Source organism: Phoxinus phoxinus (genome assembly GCF_949152265.1).
Source record: "Phoxinus phoxinus genome assembly, chromosome: 22".
NCBI lineage: Eukaryota > Metazoa > Chordata > Actinopteri > Cypriniformes > Leuciscidae > Phoxinus > Phoxinus phoxinus.
The window spans coordinates 21,747,928-21,767,746 of NC_136897.1; the positions used below are offsets into that span (position 1 = coordinate 21,747,928).

The window sequence follows — 19,819 nt, forward strand, 5'->3', positions numbered from 1 at the left end:
ATATGTTGATGTCAGAAACCAACATCAGTCAGGTTCTGACGTCAATCTTACTTTAATTTCCAACCAAAATGCAACCCCTGCAACCAAAATCATCCCCTGACTGACGTTACTACTTTCTAGTCAAGGACCTTGACAGAAAGGTAGTGGAGTAAAAAGTATGATATTTGTCTTCCAAATTAAGTGAAGTTAAAGTAAAAAAGTTTCCAGAAAAAATAATACTCAAGTAAAGTTCAGATACTCAAAAAGTGTACTTAAGTACAGTACATACTTTGTTGTCCACCTCTTACTCTTAAGGAGGAAGTTTTTACAGCTGTGGTTTACTGCCTCATCTGTCTGCGGCTGGGAGCATGATGTTGACCTCACTTTTATCTACTTACCTCTCCCTGAATCTTTATTTCCTCCCCCCTCCTTTCAAGAGTCACATACCCCTATCTATCTACTGCCTGACTCCCATTACAAATAGCTAACATTCCCCTGACCTGAAGAACTACGGTTATAATCTTACAAAATTCAGTCAATCAACAGCAGATAGGTTTTTTAAAACATTATCAAAATATTCAATTTCATATCCCCCACAGAATGACTCCCTAGCTCTGTGGTTATGCCTCCATAATTGTTCACGAAACTTTGACGTTATTGTAGGAAAACCCAAGAAAATAGTACAAGGCAGTTCAGCATGAGTCCAAGAAAAAAGATCTGCAGGGAGCCTCTGTGACTAAAGTCTTTGTTCACACTTTAGTCTCTTCATGAAAAGACAAGCTAATGGATGAGCCACATCGAAAGGAATCCGAGATCATGTTGCTGCATATATTTTCACTCAGAGTCTCAAACTGCGGCTGTCGTATCTCTGTGAGATATCTCTGTTCTTTGTACAACGATGTAGAATTGGTACAATTAATTTTTAAGTCTAGACAAGCAGTGACATTAACCAGCCCTATTATACTGTGTTTAAGTCTGGTATGTTATTATGTTTCCTTTTATCCTGAAGAAGGTAATGCAATTTTTTTGACATGTTGGTAATTTCCTTTAGTATAGTGCTTTATTTTACAGCCGTCCCCTTTGTAGCTAGCAATATACTTATTATAGTAATTACAATAACTGGGTAATAAGGTAATAACCCTCATACACCCACACCTAACCTTAACCCATGAGGTTGTTGTTATTATTAGAGAATTTTCTTACGAATACACTGTGTGCATACTGTAAAATAAAGTGCAGCATAAGTACATTTTAGTAAACATCTAAGTAATCTTCATACAAAAAAATCACACAAAATAAAGTGTCAGGACTATCAGCGTTTTGAGATAAGACTAATCCTCACAGTCAAGTGCTATACAGTAGCTTGTTCCAACACACTGCACCAAACACCTGGTTTGAATCAGAGGAGGGCCACAGCCAGAATGTGCAATGTTTTCCCCTGTTGCTGCTCTGTAAACATTTAGATAATAGTATGAGACTACCACCGTCTAAACCACTTACAGCCTCCTGCATCTGCACACCTATGTGTCTGTTTATTAGTTGCAGGAAGTATCCAAGCATATCTTTAGATGAACAAGATGGTGTGTATTTTGTAACATAAAGGAACATGGTCTTTTTTTGTGTGCTGCATTAAATCTGACAAAAGGACTGCATGAAAAAAAAGAAAGAAAGTGAAAGGGAACAGCTGAGGAAAAATAAATGACATCATTGTCGAGAAGCAAGGCCTCGGAGAGGGCTCGACTGTGTGTTTCTGACTCTTATCTTCCCACAACTTCTTATTTTGGGAGGAAGCTTTTACAGCTTGGGTTTACAGCCCTCTCTCCCTCCAAATGGGGCCGTGACTGAGTGTGATGACCTCACCCTGTTTCTACTAACTCTCTTCTCCTCCCTCAACCCCCCCTCTCGCTTTCTCATAGTCTGTGCAGAAGTGAGGCTTTGCAAGAGTCACGTTCTCCACAGTTCCTGCAGTCTGCATCTCAAAAGTCTCTCTAGTGTCTCAGAACAATTCTGGACCATTTTAGCTTAAAACTGTTAACTTGGTTGACTTCAGGCTTGTAATTTTATCAGATGTTGCAGAAGAAGGATTCGTTTAAACAATGAGAATGATGTTTTATTGTTTTATGATCATTTGCTCCTCATTCTGATGATTAAAGCAAGAAGAGCAATGAAGAGGATCCAACCTTTTACTATCGGGACTAAGTTATCTGTCCCCTCCGAGACAAAATGTTTGGATTATGTGGGAATCATCCTTCCCGTACCGGGTCTGGACTGCTGTGAACTGAGAAACGACTCAAGCGATGACAATTCTTCCTTCCATCAGGAGAGAGTGTCCGCATCTACACCAGTGGAGGGACTTTCAGACGATATTAAAGAGGAAGATGAGAGGGATTCTGTGTCCCCATCAACTTCCTCCAGATCTATCAAGAAGATTGCTATGTGTGCAAACGCTGAAAGCTGCAATGTTGCTGACTTTAACGTGACAGACTATGAGACGAACGAGCCAAGTACTTCTACTGAAAAGCTGTTTCTAGTTGAGGAAACACTGAGTGACAAGTCTGGTGAACAGCTAGAGGTGAGGAAGAATGCATTGTTTTCATGTGTTGGACATTATGTTTCTATAGCTGGAAATTATATACACATATAGCCTACATACGTGTTAAAAAAAAAATATATATATATATGTGTATATACTATTTTTTAAAATTTGTATACAATATTTTAATTGATAATAATACATATTATAATATATTATATTATATTATAATATCTATCTATCTATCTACTATCATATATTTTTATATATAATCTTTATACAATATTTTAATTTATAAAAATACATATTATAATAGGTCCTATAAATATCCCACTTTAAGATTTTCTCCTCACTGAATGCAATTTTACAATCACAAACAAAAATAAAATAAATTAAACAAACTTCTGCATTTTTTTTTTAACAGGCATCACAACATATTTTTCACAGGCGTCACAGCTCCTCATATTTGTTTTTCTCAGTTTCAGTCTCTCGCTGTTTTTTATGAGCTATTTGTTAAATTGTTACAGTTACCGCCTGCCCCATGCACTCACTCCACAGTTTCCCACTGCAAAACTAGAAATGCAGCTTCTCATAGCATGCACAAATGAGTACAACAAGAACACATTGTCTTATTGTAAGAGGAAGAAAAAACAAGAAAAGAAAAAAAACGGTGTGGATTATTACAGTTTTGCACACTGTGCTCATTGAGATGAGGTCATAGCCAGGCCTCTCATTACACAAGCCCACAGCCGAGATGAACTGGTAATTTCCACAAAAAAAAATGGGAAGTAGTTCTAAACTGGAACGCAGAGGGAAGGATCTGAGATTAAACTGATGATAAAACATGGCACAACTACACTATTGATGCCAAATAATATTTAAACTATTGGTCGTGATGCACTTTGTGGCTAAATAAATGGCAAATGATGTTACAGTATTCCTTAACTTTAACTCGATTTCTGTTTATATGTAAGTGGTAAAGCCATAAAGCCATAATATAAATGTTAGAGGGCAAAAGGTGTGGTTTTACAGAATTTTAACACCATGTGCCGATGCAGTCATCGCTGTGGTGCAGAAGACAAGTTAAGAAATGCAAGATCTGCAACATAAAGCACCACCGCTAATGGATGAGATCATTATTTGGAAGTATTGCTGCAGGCTCATGTATAGTTGGTGGGCCAACAGACTCTGATCCTGCTATTAATGTGATTTAAATCTAAAATACATCATACAAATCCCCCCAGGTGTCCCAAACACAGGTGCATATATGAGGTGTTTGCTGTGGAGATATTTGATACCTCTGAAGAAAATGTCTTGGCATATCATCTAGTAAGCAATCTTTTCGAATCAATTTGGCCTTTGATCTGTACTTCATGTACCCAAACAAACAACAGGATTTGATTTCCTAACAGCCGAGAAACTGCAGAAGAACCAGAACTCGGTGTGCAAGACGAATTAGTTGGAGCAACATAGAATGATGTAAGATATTTTGGGAGATTTACGAAATGAGAAATAGTCTGTCGGTCAATAGCGTGAGGTCACTGGTGAAGAGCATACACTGAAAAATAATTGGTCTATAAACAACTTTCACTCAGAAATTGCTATTTCACAATAATATAAATATATTTACACTGCAGATGAAACCCATAACTGGTTTGACAATATTACTATAAAAAACGTTTTGAGTATCTGTACTTTACTTGAGTAGGCTATTATAATAAAAATATTGGAAATTTTGTTTCAGATGTTTCTTTTTTTTTAAAGAATGCACGCTATATATCTTTAGACTGTGAATATATCTCATTACAGACTGATTCATGGACTAAAGGAAGGAAGATAAGGAGCCTTCATTACGATAACAGCATGCCAGCTTTCCCATGTGATCAACCAGAGGACGCGGCTCACAGCCAAAGGAGAGACCTCAAGGACATTGAGAACTCTCTCATCCAACTGACAACAAGTCTGGACTTGATGCAGGTTTAAATTCATTGTAAAGATGTCTGTGTTTTGTTTATTAACGTGTCTTGTTGAACTATTACCTCATGATTGCTTAATGCATCTCCTGTGCCAGGAGGAACAAGAAAGACCTCTTCAGAACACGTCAGATGGTGTAGATTTAGGATTGGAAATGTTTAGAACAAGACAAAGCTCGGGGGACCACGTTGACAAATCGTAAGATTTCCTGGCACTATGGAGCGTGGAGAATTATTGCACTTTTGTTAGTGATACAAACTAACAGTTAGTTTCTCTGCAGGTGGCTGAAGTTGAGGTCACTCCTTAGGGACTATCATCAAGATCTCATGTTGGCACTAGACGTTTCATCGTTTTACCAACAGGCGGACAGCATCATCGGCAGCATTAATTGGAAGGTTGAGAAAACAAGCGTTGATTTGATTTGGCATTTAGAAAAGACCTCAAACTGTCTTAAATAATACAAGTACTGATCCAGGATGAATTTCGTTGCAGAGGAACCTTGTATTGGCGGGAGAGATCCAAAAAAGCGACAAAGAGAAGAGAGAAATTGCCTGTCAGATCAACGTAAGTCTATCCATGATCTCATTAGAGGAAATAATGTCTTCTTGTGTAAACCTGAATTTGAGAACAAGAAAACATATGAACCTGACACAGTCAATTTGCTTTTTTTATGTATGATTTCTCACTGCACCAAATACTAGTCCGTTATATTAGTCTCACGCACAAGTTTTTTCTCTGGACTGTAGCATATGAACTCCAAATGAATGATGTCATTTCCTTCCACGACCCCACCCCTCTCTGGACAACTCTCTTTCCAGATGCTGAATGAGTCTGCGTCTCGCCTGTCAACTCTCCACCCAACCCTGGCCAGAAGAGTTACATGCAAACAGGCCGAGGTGAAGGAGAACTGGGCACTTCTCCAGGAGTTTCTCCGGTAAACGAGAGTCTCCTTACTGCCATTGTCCTCCTGTGAACAAAAAACAATAGTAAATAAAGTTCTCGAGAGCAGTGAAGTCATATTTAAGGCTTGGAATAGTCCATGACATTGTGCTAAATGGAATCCATAATTGTCAACAACCAGGAGTTGAGCTGACATGTGGTTTAGTGATGTAATGTTATGGTCTTTTATTTCGATATTGACCAATTGCAGAGTCTTAGATCATGAATAGTAGATGTTTTTTTGATCCAATTGCTATGTATTTAGTTTCTATCTTGATTACATGTTGGTCCTGAGTTTAAGCGTTTGGCAGTTTATGCAATCTTTTTAATGTGTGATTCTGTTATAAGTATCGAGCAGGACAAATCACTTAGAGCTTATAAAAATATTATTTCGCTTACTGAACGATTTTTAGATCATTATATCAAACCACGCATGTCTGGTTTAAAACGTTGCCAGTACCATTAAAGGAAGCTGTAATTAGTGGCTGAGCTCACGTCACTCTTATAATTTACAAAATATCCCATTGGATCATGGCTGTTATCACAGAACAGTCAACAGCTTTAGACACAGAATTCCACAAATACTCGCACCATTATGGAAACTCAGTCAGATTGGAGTGTGACCTCTGTGACCTCAATAGTATGCCTTCTGAAAGTGTTAGAGAGGAGATACAGAGGAACTCAATGACAGACAGGAAGAGAACGAAAAGGTGGTAGATGAACAAAGGCTACAATCGCAGTAGATTTAGTCTCAGTACTGGTGCAGATGTGAGGAATAGCTCATATGTATGGTATGAAGATATGATGAGAGACAGGTACTCTGTTAACCCTTCAAAGTCTAAGGGGTTTTAAGTCCGCCTGGCACTATGTTGACATTTTGGCTTCTGGAATGGTCAATATTCATAGCAGAGTGAAGAGAGACATATTTCTGGATTCTATAGATTCTCAGCTACAATGTGGATGCATTGACAACACACTTCTTGAGATACTTGTATGTGTTCTAATGTGATATATCATCACGAAATACAAAAACAGAAGTTAAATATTTTTGTTTTTATTATATAAAAATATAAAAAATAAATTAATAAAGGATTTTACAACAAATATTTATTCCTCAAAGGCTTTAGAACACCTGCAAAAAAAATTGGGTGAAAAAAAATATTGGTATAAAAATATAGGCCTAAGCGGTGCTGGGTGGAAAAGGGCGAGCGGTCGGGGTCCTGGGTTCAGCAGATGTACTCGGCTGCTCTGTGGTTTCCGGATTTAGACTAAAACACACAGATTTTGTCATTAGTTTAGATTACCACATATCAAAAGTTGTACAGCCTTTCTTATAATGAAATAAAGATTAGCTAGTCATCATCATGTGTGCATTTTTTACATCCAAGTCATAGGACTTCTAACTACAAAATTATTACTGGAGCCTTCATCATAGTATTATATGCACAGAGTAAATACAATGTCTAAACCAACCAAACCCCCTCCCATGTAGACACATAGTACAGGCCTTAGATAAGGCTTACTGCACCATTATTTCTAAAAAGCTACAATAAAATTTTACCTAAAAAACATTACAATAAAATGCACAGAGTAAATACAATGTCTAAACCAACCAAACCCCCTCCCATGTAGACAAATAGTACAGGCCTTAGATAAGGCTTACTGCACCATTATTTCTGAAAAACTACAATAAAATTTCCCTAAAAAACATTACAATAAAATAGACAAGCAAAGTAAACGAAATAGCTTATAAATGAAGATGGACTAACGTTACATGCGGCCAAAACGCACACATTATTTGATGGCACTCATTATTTGATTACTGCTCCGTTATTTCTGAAAAGCTAAAATAAAATAATTCTACTAAAAAAACGATACAATATATAGGCTATTAGACAATATATTATCAGCAATATAGCATTCATAATACTTACTCCTCAAATGGATCGATTCCGTCCAAGATTTGATCCTCTTCCTCCGAATCAAACCGATCTGGATCAGATCCATTCTCACTCTCATCGCTGTCGGCAAAAAGCATTTCAGCAACTTGCTCGGCAGAGAATCTTCGTTGTGCCATGTTTTCTTTGAAAATAATCTTGCCAAGTACAAATAAGCGTATCTGATATATCTCCAAATGTGCGCGTCCAAAGACCGTGTATAAAAAAGTTGCGTCAGCAAACAATCCGGCTATCACAGGTGGAATTGATTTCAAACCCCTCCCCTTTTTTACGTTCCTGGCCCATCTGACAACGTCATTTTTTTGTTTTTGGTCTGTGATTGGTTCACACACAGATCTGTGATTGGTTCACACACACCAACAGCATTTTATATCATTAGATAGAATAAAGTACAATTTCCTTGTTTTGCGGTAAAATGCTATAGATTTGCACTAAAATACGGAAGGCTTATCATTCGCGAAAGTCAACACTGTCTATGCAGACGAATGTCAGCTTTTTCATAAAAAAAAAAGTAAGTTAATACCTTAATCCATTCCAAAGTTATTAATAGATATGTCAGGGGTGCGCACTTTGACGCTCTAGAGCGTCAGTCGACTTTGAAGGGTTAAAACGCATCTGGAGGAATGTGCACTGAGGAAGGAACTGATAAACTGTCTGAATATTTGTCATAAATCTCACTATTAAAGCAACTAATTCAGATAAACACAGAAAGTTTAAAACAACTAAGCAGAATAAAATAAACTATACATATGAAATCAAAATTAGAGTTATGTGGAGCTTAGTTTGTGTCTGTAAGGCTTTTGAAAATTCACTTTTAGCAGATTATAACATTTCTTAAAGATTAAAGATCTTAAAAGTCTTTCTATTCAAGGAAATGGAACAAAACTATTGATTGATTATTCTAAATTTACACTAACTGAAAACACACATACACAAAAATCACATATATGGTACTTCCCGTGGCCTTAGAAACTAGTAATTTGTGAAATACAAAATTCTGTCATGAAACTCTAGATGGCGCAGGCTGATATGTCCTCAATCTGCTTGCTGTCACATCGTTCTCTATAGGGCACAGCTGATTGGTTCCTGCTGTATCAGCAGCCAATGAGCTTGCTGCTCAACTTTCAAATACCTGGTCAGCGTCTGCATAGCAGTTTGCAGCAGTCTTTCAGAAACCCATCACCTTCCCCAGCTCCACCTGTCTATCTGCCTAGGGTAATTCATGTATGGTATATTGTGCAGCCTGTCTTACTTGCTCACAGCAGTGTGTTGTCTATTGGCAGTAGCAAGTCCTGTACTTGCTCTGCAACAGCGGCAGCGTATCAGATCTATTCCGCCAAGACCAATCCATTACCATGTCAAACACTCTGAGAGTTGTCATGACAGAAATATATATGCGAAAATCCATAACTTTGGAAAAATTAGGAAATAAGGGAGGATTGGACGTTAGTCAGGTTAGACGCCATATTGAATTGATGAAAATGAAAATGAGATTTTGATGGATAGACATACAGTCTTTAAAATGGCATGCACTGTATAAAGGTCCTACACTCTACAAAATGCTGGGTTGTTTTAACCCAATTTTGTGTCAAATATGGACAAACCCAGCCATTGAGTTACATTTTTAAATTGCATTTTTGATCCAACGGTTGGGTTTGTCTATATTTGACCCAAAATTGGGTTAAAACAACCCAGCATAGATGATGTAATTTTCACAACTCACAACTTTTAAAACTGTTGGTTACTGAAAGTTTTCTTTCTGAAAGATGTTTCGTCAGCAACAAAGGTACAATCCATTGACCACACATTCTATCCCTCACAGCCTCATTGTCATTCATGTGCAAAAAATAATAATATGGTGCTATACACTCTAAAAAATGCTGGGTTGTTTCAACCCAATTTTGGGTAAAATATGGACAAACCCAGCCGTTGGGTTAAAAATGTAATGTAAAAATTTAACCCAACGGCTGGGTTTGTCCATATTTTACCCAAAATTGGGTTGAAACAACCCAGCATTTTTTAGAGTGTAGGTTACATTTGAATACATATTCTTACTTTTTTTTTGTAAGTGATAATAATAAAAGTTTTGATAATGGGAGAGTAAACCCACAGCAGCCAAGACCTCTATATACATAAATATTGACATGTTAATTGCACTAATTACTGTTGGTGGCGCTATACACCAATTGTTAGTTATTCGCCATTAAATGAATTAGCCATTTTTTAAAAATGCAGCAAACAAGCCATGTTGGCTTTGTCGACAGAGATGGTTACATTCCTTTTTGGCTCTTTCAACAAGTCCTCTATCACTAGCTCTGCAAACACACCTTTCCTGAAACTATGAGCTAACCAGACAAGAAGGAGGTGACATCATTGCTTGCATATCCTGCCAACAGTAATATCTACCCAAACCAAAACAATTGCTGCAAAATTTCATCCAGGATTACATAAGCAGCAGAGATATGATGTTAGTGATCTGTGGATATTTTTATATTTTCAATCTGCAAGTTGTTAGCATTAAAGATTTACAGTCTACTGACTTGTATGGTCTAAAATGATGATGAAATATCATATGTTTGAAATGTTTGAAGAGTAATGATGCCTCGGTGGTGCCATTAGAGGTAATGTTTTGTTCCACTTCTACAGGAACCAGAAGACAGATGTGTCTTCAAAACGTCCGTCAACTTTACCCGTTGATCCTCCAACCACATGCCCTGACTCACAGAGCTTTGCTAGAAATGAGGGTCACAGCATAATGGGAAAAGACGTCAAAGAGGAGCAAAACCGTCTCAGAGGATTTGAGGTTAGTTGCACTGCCTCCAAAAAACATATGTTAGCGTGTGATTATAAATGACCAGTCATGACCACATAGAAAAGAAGATTGGTCTGAAATTTCTGTTCGGTGAGACAATCATTTACCATGAGGCTTTAAACTTGTCTCACTTGACAGACAACCTTATATCTAGACAATGATATTACTTAAGTTTTAGGTTGCAAAGATAGACAAAAGTGAGGAGTTCAAATCATGCTTGAGAATGATGGGAAAGAGAATGTACATGACCTTCAGCAAAACCACAACTGAATCCTCAAATCCAATCATATTGGGAATGCGTTGGTGATTTCTATAGGGGCCTGTTTCTGCCTCAGATTAAAAAATAATAATAATAAAAGTAATGTGAGATTTATTGTGAAGTTTAAGATAATAAGTCATATTTTAAATTAAAAGTTAAACTGTCATATATGGAGTCACAATAATTACCTTATGTAAATATAAAAACATATTGTTTTATGTTGAAATGGGCTTCTCCAGATATCACATAACAACTAAATACCATGCAAACTTTCCACCATAATAACAGGGCATTGTGAGTAGTTGCCAGGGCGTTGCTATGCTGTTGCTAAGGTGTTTTGAGTGGTTTTAAGCATGTTGCTATGCGTTTGCTGAAGTGAAGTGTTAAAAATGATTTAAAGCATGTTGCTATGTGGTTGCTAAGGTATTTCTTACCAGTCAAAAGATGTCACCCCATGTGTCTGTGATATTATAGTGTGAATTATCCATGATTATACTATTGGGCGGTTGAATGCTTGAATCTGATTAGTTGAAGAACGTTCTCGGCTAAAGTAGTTCCAGGCAGGTCTTGACCGAATTAGCTTCATGCCCATATCACTTCGCCATTTTTTCATTTCAGTTATTTCAAAGGTCTTTACAGTCTACAACAGCAAAATAATCAAAACTTAAGTAAATAAATATAGTAAACAATAGGATTAAAACGACAAATGATTTAGATGTTTTCTCCCACTCAAACGCACACACACACACACACACAACAAACGGGGACCAAATATTAACGTTGGGAGAACGTTCTGTGTTTGCTGGGTTAAAAGCTACATGACTATTCTCTCTAGCAAGGTAATAACGCCGCTGTTCTTGAATCAGATAAAACTGATTCATAAAAGTGAATCAGATATCTTGAATCAGATAAAACGGCCCAACATCAATTATTATTAAACATATTATATGCCTAAACATGTATTTCTGCAGTGCTCTCAAGGGCTGTGGGCCCATATGTGGAGTCCAGTTGAGGAATGTTCTGTAGGGAGTCGAGGCTCACTGTCGGAGAGCAGCTGCTCCAAGCTGGACAACATCTCGGAAAAAGAGGACAGGAAGAGGTGCAATTAGTTTTTTATTTCACAATGAATATGTGGATGACTGATGAAGCAAATGATCGGTAATTGTGTGATACCATTTCATACAATGGATTTCAAGATGCAGTTGTTGAGTAAAGTTTGATTAACAGTTAATGCTTTCCCAGCTGTATCGCCCAGATGGCTCAAACATCCCCCGTGTCCGATCAAGATTGTTTCATACCCAATAAGCTGGTGAAAGAGTCGAAGACATCCACTGGAATGGTAATACGATTTCAAGATTTTTTCATAACAATGCACTAAACTGATAAATGATCTCACTTCTCTCTTTTCATCTCCTTTTGGAAATTGAATAAAGAATGAAGAGCATGACTGCTCAAAGCAAAGACAAGACCACAAAATAGAGGAGCTCCTAAACCAGGTGGAGGTCCTTTGGGATGCTCTGCAGACGAAATATGGAGAGAACAATCAGACTGAACCTGTGGGGAAAAAAAAACCTGGAGATAAAGCTGCACAGATGGTATCAGAATTCACACTTTCAAGCCATCTCCCGGAAAATGTAGAAGGCGGCAGTTCAGGAATGCTTGAAAAGTTCCTTGAACTTCTGGATCCCACCGGATATAACAAAAAGAGCCAGGTAAACCAAACATCATATACAATTTTTTATGCGGTAATTATTAGAAAACATGAACATAAAAAGAAAAATGTAGCATACTGATGTTTCTGTGTATGATTTTAGAAAATGTAATGAATACAGGTCAGGACCACTTACACCATTGTGAATCTGCTTTAGGATGTTCCTGGACCACTGCATAGGCAAGAAATGGCTGAGGATGCAGAAATGTCACTGGATCTACTGAGTCATCAAACTGATCAAGAAAGATCCCAGCAACAGGACCAGACCACTGATGAACTACAAAGCTCGGTAAAATATGAGCTTGTTTCACAAAGCGATGTCCAACATCAACCAGATATCAGATATATACATATAAATAAATGGCATGCACAATATTTCACCAATTTGTATCGCACTGCTAATATTTTTTTCCAAAACATATTTGATTAAAATACTAATATATAATGATAATAATAATGGATAAGAAAAGTAAAGTTAATTCAGTGAAAATGTCTAGCATCATTAGTTTAAAGATGCCAATTGGTTGATATTTTATGAATTGCCATTATGACATTCTGACATTAAAAGGCATAGTGTCCAGACACTTTTTGTGGCTATTGCATGTTTTTTCATCGTCAATCACATAGTAGTTAAGAGGAGACGTATCTTTCCTCAGCTATCTAATCTAACACTGCGGATAAACCAGCACCTCTGCCGCTGTGCTGAGCTCAGTATGGACCTCCTGGATATAGAAGCAGATATGGCTGTGCTTTGTGACTCTGACCTCAGTGGTCCGGAAGGGCTACAGGAGCAGCAGGATGACCTAGAGGTCAGATCATACAAAAATACATTTACTAATGTATACTAGAAGTTCATAACTATTTGAATGACCCCAGAGAAGTAATTAAAAGGATAGTCCACCCAAAAATGAAATTTCTGTCATTACTTGTTGTTCCAAACCTGTATGAGTTTCTTTGTTGCAGAACCAAAAAGAAGATATTTTGAAGAATGTTATAACAAAATAGTGGACGGTAGCCATTAACTTCCATAGTATTTTTCCTACTATGGAAGTCGATGGCTATCGTCAACTTTCTGATTACCAACATTCATCAAAATGTCTTCTTGCTGCAGTTTTTTAAGTATTAAAAGGTTGCTAAGATTAAACAGTAAATTCATTATAGGTTAGGTTACATAAGGGATTTGTTGGTTTGCATTTTTCCCACTGCACCCTGAAATGGATTGAATGAGCTTTAAGTCCTAAATGTCACACTTTTAATCAGGTTGTCATTCTAATGAATACAATTTTTGTTTCACAAAGGCTCATTCAAATATCATTGAGTCAGAGGTGAGAGAGATGGAGAGACTAGCCAGAGAGCTACAGGTTCCTTCCCCAGAGGAGAGAGACCCTCTCAGGGAAGAAGTTCAGGCGATCCTGCAGGCTTGGGAGGAAGTAGGCCGCAACATGACTGAGAACAGAGGCCGGCTGGAGAAGTTTCACCAGATTCAGGACTACTTTGAAAACTATCTTGCCATGATGTAAGAGAGAACGTCTGACTAATTTTGATAATTATACAATGTGAATATTTAATGTTTAATGTCAACAACTTATGCAGGAAATACTTATATGTGGTATTGTTATATTATATTAGTTTAGCAGGGTCTCTCTTTTTGTGTCCTTTAGTACGTGGACAGAGAACACCAGATCCTGTATCCTTGCTGGCAGCTCTGCTTGCAGAGAGAGTGAAATTGCAGAGATTGATCACTGCATTGAAACAAAGATGGATGAGTTTAGAAAACTGGCTGCAGCTGGTCAAATGCTCATGCAAGATGAGAGTCCGTTTAAAGACATTGTGAGTGTGTGATTGATTTACTCACTGTTACCATATGGTCATCTAAAAGCGATGTCAACATGTCTTGCGGCGTCCATCTGCAGAATGTTCGTTATGATGATGTTTTCTTGATTAACATCTTCCTGTTTCTAGATCAAGGAGAGAACAGATGAGTTGCAAAGCATGCTGGGATGGATCCAGGTGAACTGGCACGCTCAAAGAGAGCAGCTTAAAGGAAACAAGGATGGGAGATCAGTATCAACAAATGATCCTGCTCAACAGCAGGTTTCTATCATTTTTTCCCGACATCTTTCACAAATTATGTAATTTAAAACATGTAAGGGATAATATACAGTCATGTGATCATTATGGCTAAATTAACCCCATCAGGATATTGTATCACCCTGAAGGAGTCTATTTTGCAATAATGGCCATCTGACTGCACATTATCCTGCTTAATACACAGATGTTTATTAAATAATCAAAAAAAGCTTGAATTACTATATTATTTGAGAGGGAAAAGTGATACAAGATATATAAAACACAATGTTGAAATCCTTATAACATTCTCTTAATTAGTTTAGTTATTATTTTAAAGAATCACAGCAGAATTCTGCGACTGACATATCAGAATCATGCATGTTAGATAATCTCATAGTTTTAAATAATGCAGTGTGCGTTAATCCCTCATTCATAAATTATTTATCTTACTCTAAAAAATGCTGGGTTGTTTCAACCCAATTTTGGTCAAATATGGACAACCCCAAACGTTGGGTTAAAAATGTAATTGAAAAATTTAACGCAATGGCTGGGTTTGTCCATATTTTACCCAAAATTGTGTTGAAACAACCCAGTATTTTTTAGAGTGAAATACACATTTATTTTATTTTTAAATAAATACAAATAAAGACTTATAATACATGCTATTTTTGTACTTCTTTTTTTTTTAGGCTATGCCTTTCAAAAATCTTTCTGATAGTCTGTGCAGTACAAATGGAAAGGTCAAAGAAGGTGCTACTGAAACACAGTCATCTCAAAACAACTTCGAGCAACAGAGTGGGAGACATGATGTGTCCAGTGTTGTCAGTCAGGAGTCCTGCCTTTCAAAGACATCGCTAGGCTCTAGCATCTGTCTCATTTTGACCTTTGATGAACAGTCTTCAGGCATCAACCAAGTGACAAAGCAATGGTCACCCAACAATAATGACATACACGAAGAGTCCACAAGCAGCATTCAGGCGGACAGACATCAATCACAAGACAAAAACTCAATGCAAATCCAACAGCCACAAGAAATGCTTCTGGTGAAATGGCCGAATGAATCCGTTATGAGTAAAGAGACCCAACAAAGTTCATCTTTTTGGAATCTTGGACAATTGCAAAACAAAAACCATGGAGATCCCGTCCAGTCACTAAGCAAACCGGAAATATCCAGCCTTTTGTCCCTATGTGACACTGAATCATCTTTTTGCAACCACTTAACGGAGAATCTGCAGTCCATCAACAACCAACCTAATCTGCGATTATCACCAGACACTGATCAGGTGCAAAAACTATCAGTCATGCATCAAGCGCAAAACCCTCAGTCACCAAACTACAAACCAGACTTGATGCGAAATGCAACACACACCAATCTAGAAACAAACCAAAACCAAAGCGACGACCACCTGCGGCATGAAGTGGCAGCTGAAGTCACTCATAGAGTAAGTAAGACTTCAAAAACTGCGTTAACTTCAGACACATTCCAAACTGAGCTCAAAGCTCGCACACAAACCAGACATGCATGTGCTTATTATTCTCCCGGCTCTGTACATCCTGTCCCATGTGGTAAAACAATGACCTCATGATTGAGTTTCCATGGCATGGCTGTGAAAAGCCTCCTGGTGGTGTGTATTGTAATAATGCGCTGTGAAGCCGCCGTATAGGATTTATTAACTTGGCATGCAATCATATTAGTCATGCATCAGCCATCGCCATCACAGCTGTGTGTGTATGCATTCAAGAGCCATATAATTTTCAGTTTACAGAACGCCTTTGGGCCATTACAACTGACCGTGGGTTTGTTTTTATGAGATTGTAAGTTGCATCTCAGCTTATCTAAAGTGTTGCATTCATTTTTCCATGGCAGGTGTTCACGTATTTACACGTCTCGGATAGTTACAGATCTGCAGGACGAGTCTTGGAGGTCCTATCCCCACCACATGCAGAAGGGCAGGACATGACAACCTCTGAGTTGGGTTCCTCCTCAGTTCAATCGCCCTCCTCTTTCTCGCAAAAGGTCACAGCTGAAGAAGGGATGGTCTACAATCACAACAGATTCAAGGCAAGCTCTTTGTTCAAGATTAAAGAGCCAATCAGAAGTAAGGAGGATGAGCAGAGAAGAAACTCTACGCTTGGCGATGTAAGATTGGAAAGGTCTGGCAAATCCTTAAGCATTTTCAGGCGGAGGTGTAATACTTGGCCAGAAGGAGAACGGAAAGCAAAAGAAAGTAATTCAAACTCCAATCTTCAGGTTTTCATTAAAAAAAACATGTTACCGATGGATTCTGTCATTGATAACAAATCCAACCCTTTTCCAGAAGACAGTTTGCCCAATGCTGTCAAGACAAGTGGAGCAGTTAAAAACATCTGCTCTTATTTGTCTCTAGGATCCACTCTTAGCTTCAGTCTTCCCAAGAGCATTCAATACAGTGTCTCGGACATGGAAAATAAAGAGGAGATTGAACCTGTACAGATTAATGATGACTCAAACAACCAAACATTACCATCAACTCGAACTCCACAATCAGAACTAGAGGTGGAACCAATGATTCATATGACACAAACAGAAATAAACCCAATAGATATGGAAGATTCTGAAGATACAGAAGAACCTGAGGTCAAGACCCAACAATTGAACCAAGTTTATGAAAGCAAAGAACCTGCCTTGAGGGTTGAATATGAAGGACCTGATAATGATTCCTCGAGCTGTCACAAAGCCTCTCCTCCAGTGGTCAATAATTCCCCATCAGTCAGTCAATGCACGCCTCTATGTCCTTCATTCTGTGGTCACAATTGCTTTAGTGTTAATACCAAAATAAAAGACCTGAATGGCCACGTATACAACACGTCCGAACATGGGAAGATAAACGCCTCAGAAAACGTATTCCCTAATGGCCAGGGCTCCCGTAAGAGAGGCCGTATCATAAACTGTGGTGTGAGAGACTGTGCAGTGTGTTTCAGTGATACAGTGAAAGATACCAGAGTAGACTGTGCAGAGAAATCAGACATCAGCACGGAGGAGCTTCTTCAGCCAGGGCACTGGCTGTTTCAGCAGGAGGAAGAGGAACTGGAAGATATCTGGAGAGGAAGAGTGGGTAATCTCACTTCAAACTGTGCTGTGGAAAAAAATACAGATGAAGAAACAGGTAGGAGAGTATTCTTACAATAAAGGTTAATGACTGATATTGAATTTGTCATATTTTGTTGTTTTCTTATTATTTTTCAACTGAAATTTGCACCAATATAATCCCTATAGCCTATACACTATAGTTCAAACGTTTTTTACAGAAATTAATACTTTTATTTAGCAACGGCTTAATAAATTGACCAAAAAATGACATCTACAATGTAGGCTACAGTTTTCACTAAAATATAAGCAGCACAACTGTTTTCAACATCGATAATATCTTGACGCCAATTTCTGAAGGATCATGTGACACTGAAGACTGGAGTAATGGCTGCTGAAAATTCAGGTTTGCGTCCAATCGTCCAATTAATTGGTCATCACTAAAAATTATTTGATAGAATATTAGACAATAGAGTAGTGCCGTTCTTTGGAGACACTGACATGTCGTCATATGGTTAACTCGTGCCATATTCATATTAGTGGCCAGACTATGTGAACTGCCAAAGTGTGATGCGATTAGCAAATAGCTCCATCTGTTGGGCATGTGCACAGTTCAGATGATTCTTCAATACGCCATTGAGCAACATTTTATGTTTTACTTTTAATTGAGCAATTGTTAAGAATGATAACACATCTAATATAATGTGAATGTTGCATTGGAGAAGTACAGGCTATGAATAAAGAGCTACAGGAATTGTATACATTTTATTGGTGGGACACCTGCAATTCTGGACGAAGAGAATGAAAAAGACAGTGTCTGTATAATTGAATTAGATATTTTTATGCTCCAGTTATTAATCATGAAATGATATAGCCTTTATTACACTGACAAATACTCCAGGCTGCAATAATGACAATATCTCATGGGGATAACAGGGAAATTGATCGCCATGTTTGACAGCTGTGTTGGGCCCTAAACACAGCTTTCAGAATTAGGCCAGTATTTCCCTTTAGACTTAAAATTTGCTTAAAATTGAGAACATAAATGAGTATATGATATGACACATGCAGATTAATAATGAAAAACAAATCAACAATTACATTTCCTCTTTTAATGGCAGGTTAATTGCTTTTTTATTTATTTCAGGGTTATCAATCAAGACCAGCAGGGGACAGCTAGCACACCCACTCCATGGATGAGATGGTTATTTTGCCCATGTAACCCCGTCTCATCATGGGCAAGATGGGTTATTTCATGGATGGGATCTCATCATTTATCTGCTGTGCATTTACTATGCTGTACATGTATTATTGTATTTCAGTTGTATTCTTCTCTATATCAACATGGTAAATTTAATGCAAAACTGTCATTCTGAAGGTTGATCCAAGACCCACTGTATAGACTACAGTGCAGATACACAATAGAAGTTTGAAATTACCATTGCCCAACTCCAGATGGAGCCCTTGTCCTGCCTATAGCATTGGGTAAGCACAGCGGAAGGTTTAACCCATGTACAATAAAAAGGCACCTCTGTACACACCCATTTTGAGCTAACAACAGAATCATATGACCCATGAGACATCATCCTGCTGATTCGCGGAGGAAATAATAACAAGACTGTCATGAGAAAAAACTTGCAAATATGGCAGTCCCCTTTATAACCTCTATTGTACTCTAACGTAATACATCTCAGAAAACAGTTTGTAAATCACTATCATGGAGCATATATGCCATTGAAGGGATTATTAATGTGTTTGTGTGGCCATAAAGTGCTGTCTTGTTATTCTCACACTTACATCGTTCACTATTTTGCACAAAATAAAACTGAAACCACACGAGTGTCAGTGTGACTTGTATGCTTCAAGCCAATGTAAAGAAAACATGTAATACATTTAGGTCACTGTGAAAGCACTTTACAGTCCTGGAAACACAACCCTACATGTATAAGATGACACACATATCACAGGGTAGCTCCCATCAGATCTAAAAATAACTTGACATTTTACTAGAGCGTGTAAGATTATTCATACCAATAATATGAGGCTTACATGATCAAAATTCAATTTATGACAAATTAACCCTGTATTAGCCTACAAAAGCTGTTAATGTTTGATTCAGTTAAATTTGGAAAAATTTGGGAGTATCTTTTTAGGAATGCTGCCAATTAAATGCAAGGAAATTCATCATAGACAGGTTTTTGTGTATTGTGAAATTGAGTTACACAATCTGTTGATGTCATAATAGAAAAAAAAATCTAACAATTTCATTATACGAAACACCAGGCTTTACACTAATTGTTACATGACTACTTTTTTTTTTTTTTTTTTACTTTTCTTTATTACTTCACTGGCTATTTACTTTAACTTAGATGTCAATAAGTAAACTGTTTAATAATGAATAGCACAAAATTAATTAATTCTGTCCATATCCACTGTGTTCACATACATTCCACTGTTGCAAAATGTTGCTTCAAGGCAAAAAATAAAACACATTAAGCAAATCCTCATTAAAACTAT

General features: G+C 37.5%; 1 protein-coding gene across 1 annotated transcript; it reads left to right on the forward strand.

The window, feature by feature from the left end:
- Positions 1–1,894: 1,894 nt before the first annotated feature.
- LOC306990839 (uncharacterized protein) lies at positions 1,895–19,146 on the forward strand. The gene is made up of 18 exons (XM_079598130.1): positions 1,895–2,551; positions 4,322–4,489; positions 4,584–4,684; positions 4,767–4,881; positions 4,979–5,050; positions 5,305–5,420; positions 10,030–10,186; positions 11,426–11,553; positions 11,697–11,793; positions 11,888–12,166; positions 12,323–12,454; positions 12,822–12,974; positions 13,464–13,681; positions 13,827–13,995; positions 14,128–14,259; positions 14,925–15,677; positions 16,103–17,381; positions 18,450–19,146. The coding sequence occupies exons 1-18, from the start codon at positions 2,123–2,125 to the stop codon at positions 18,500–18,502; spliced, it is 4,551 nt and encodes a 1,516-aa protein (XP_079454256.1). The 5' UTR covers positions 1,895–2,122; the 3' UTR covers positions 18,503–19,146.
- Positions 19,147–19,819: the final 673 nt, after the last annotated feature.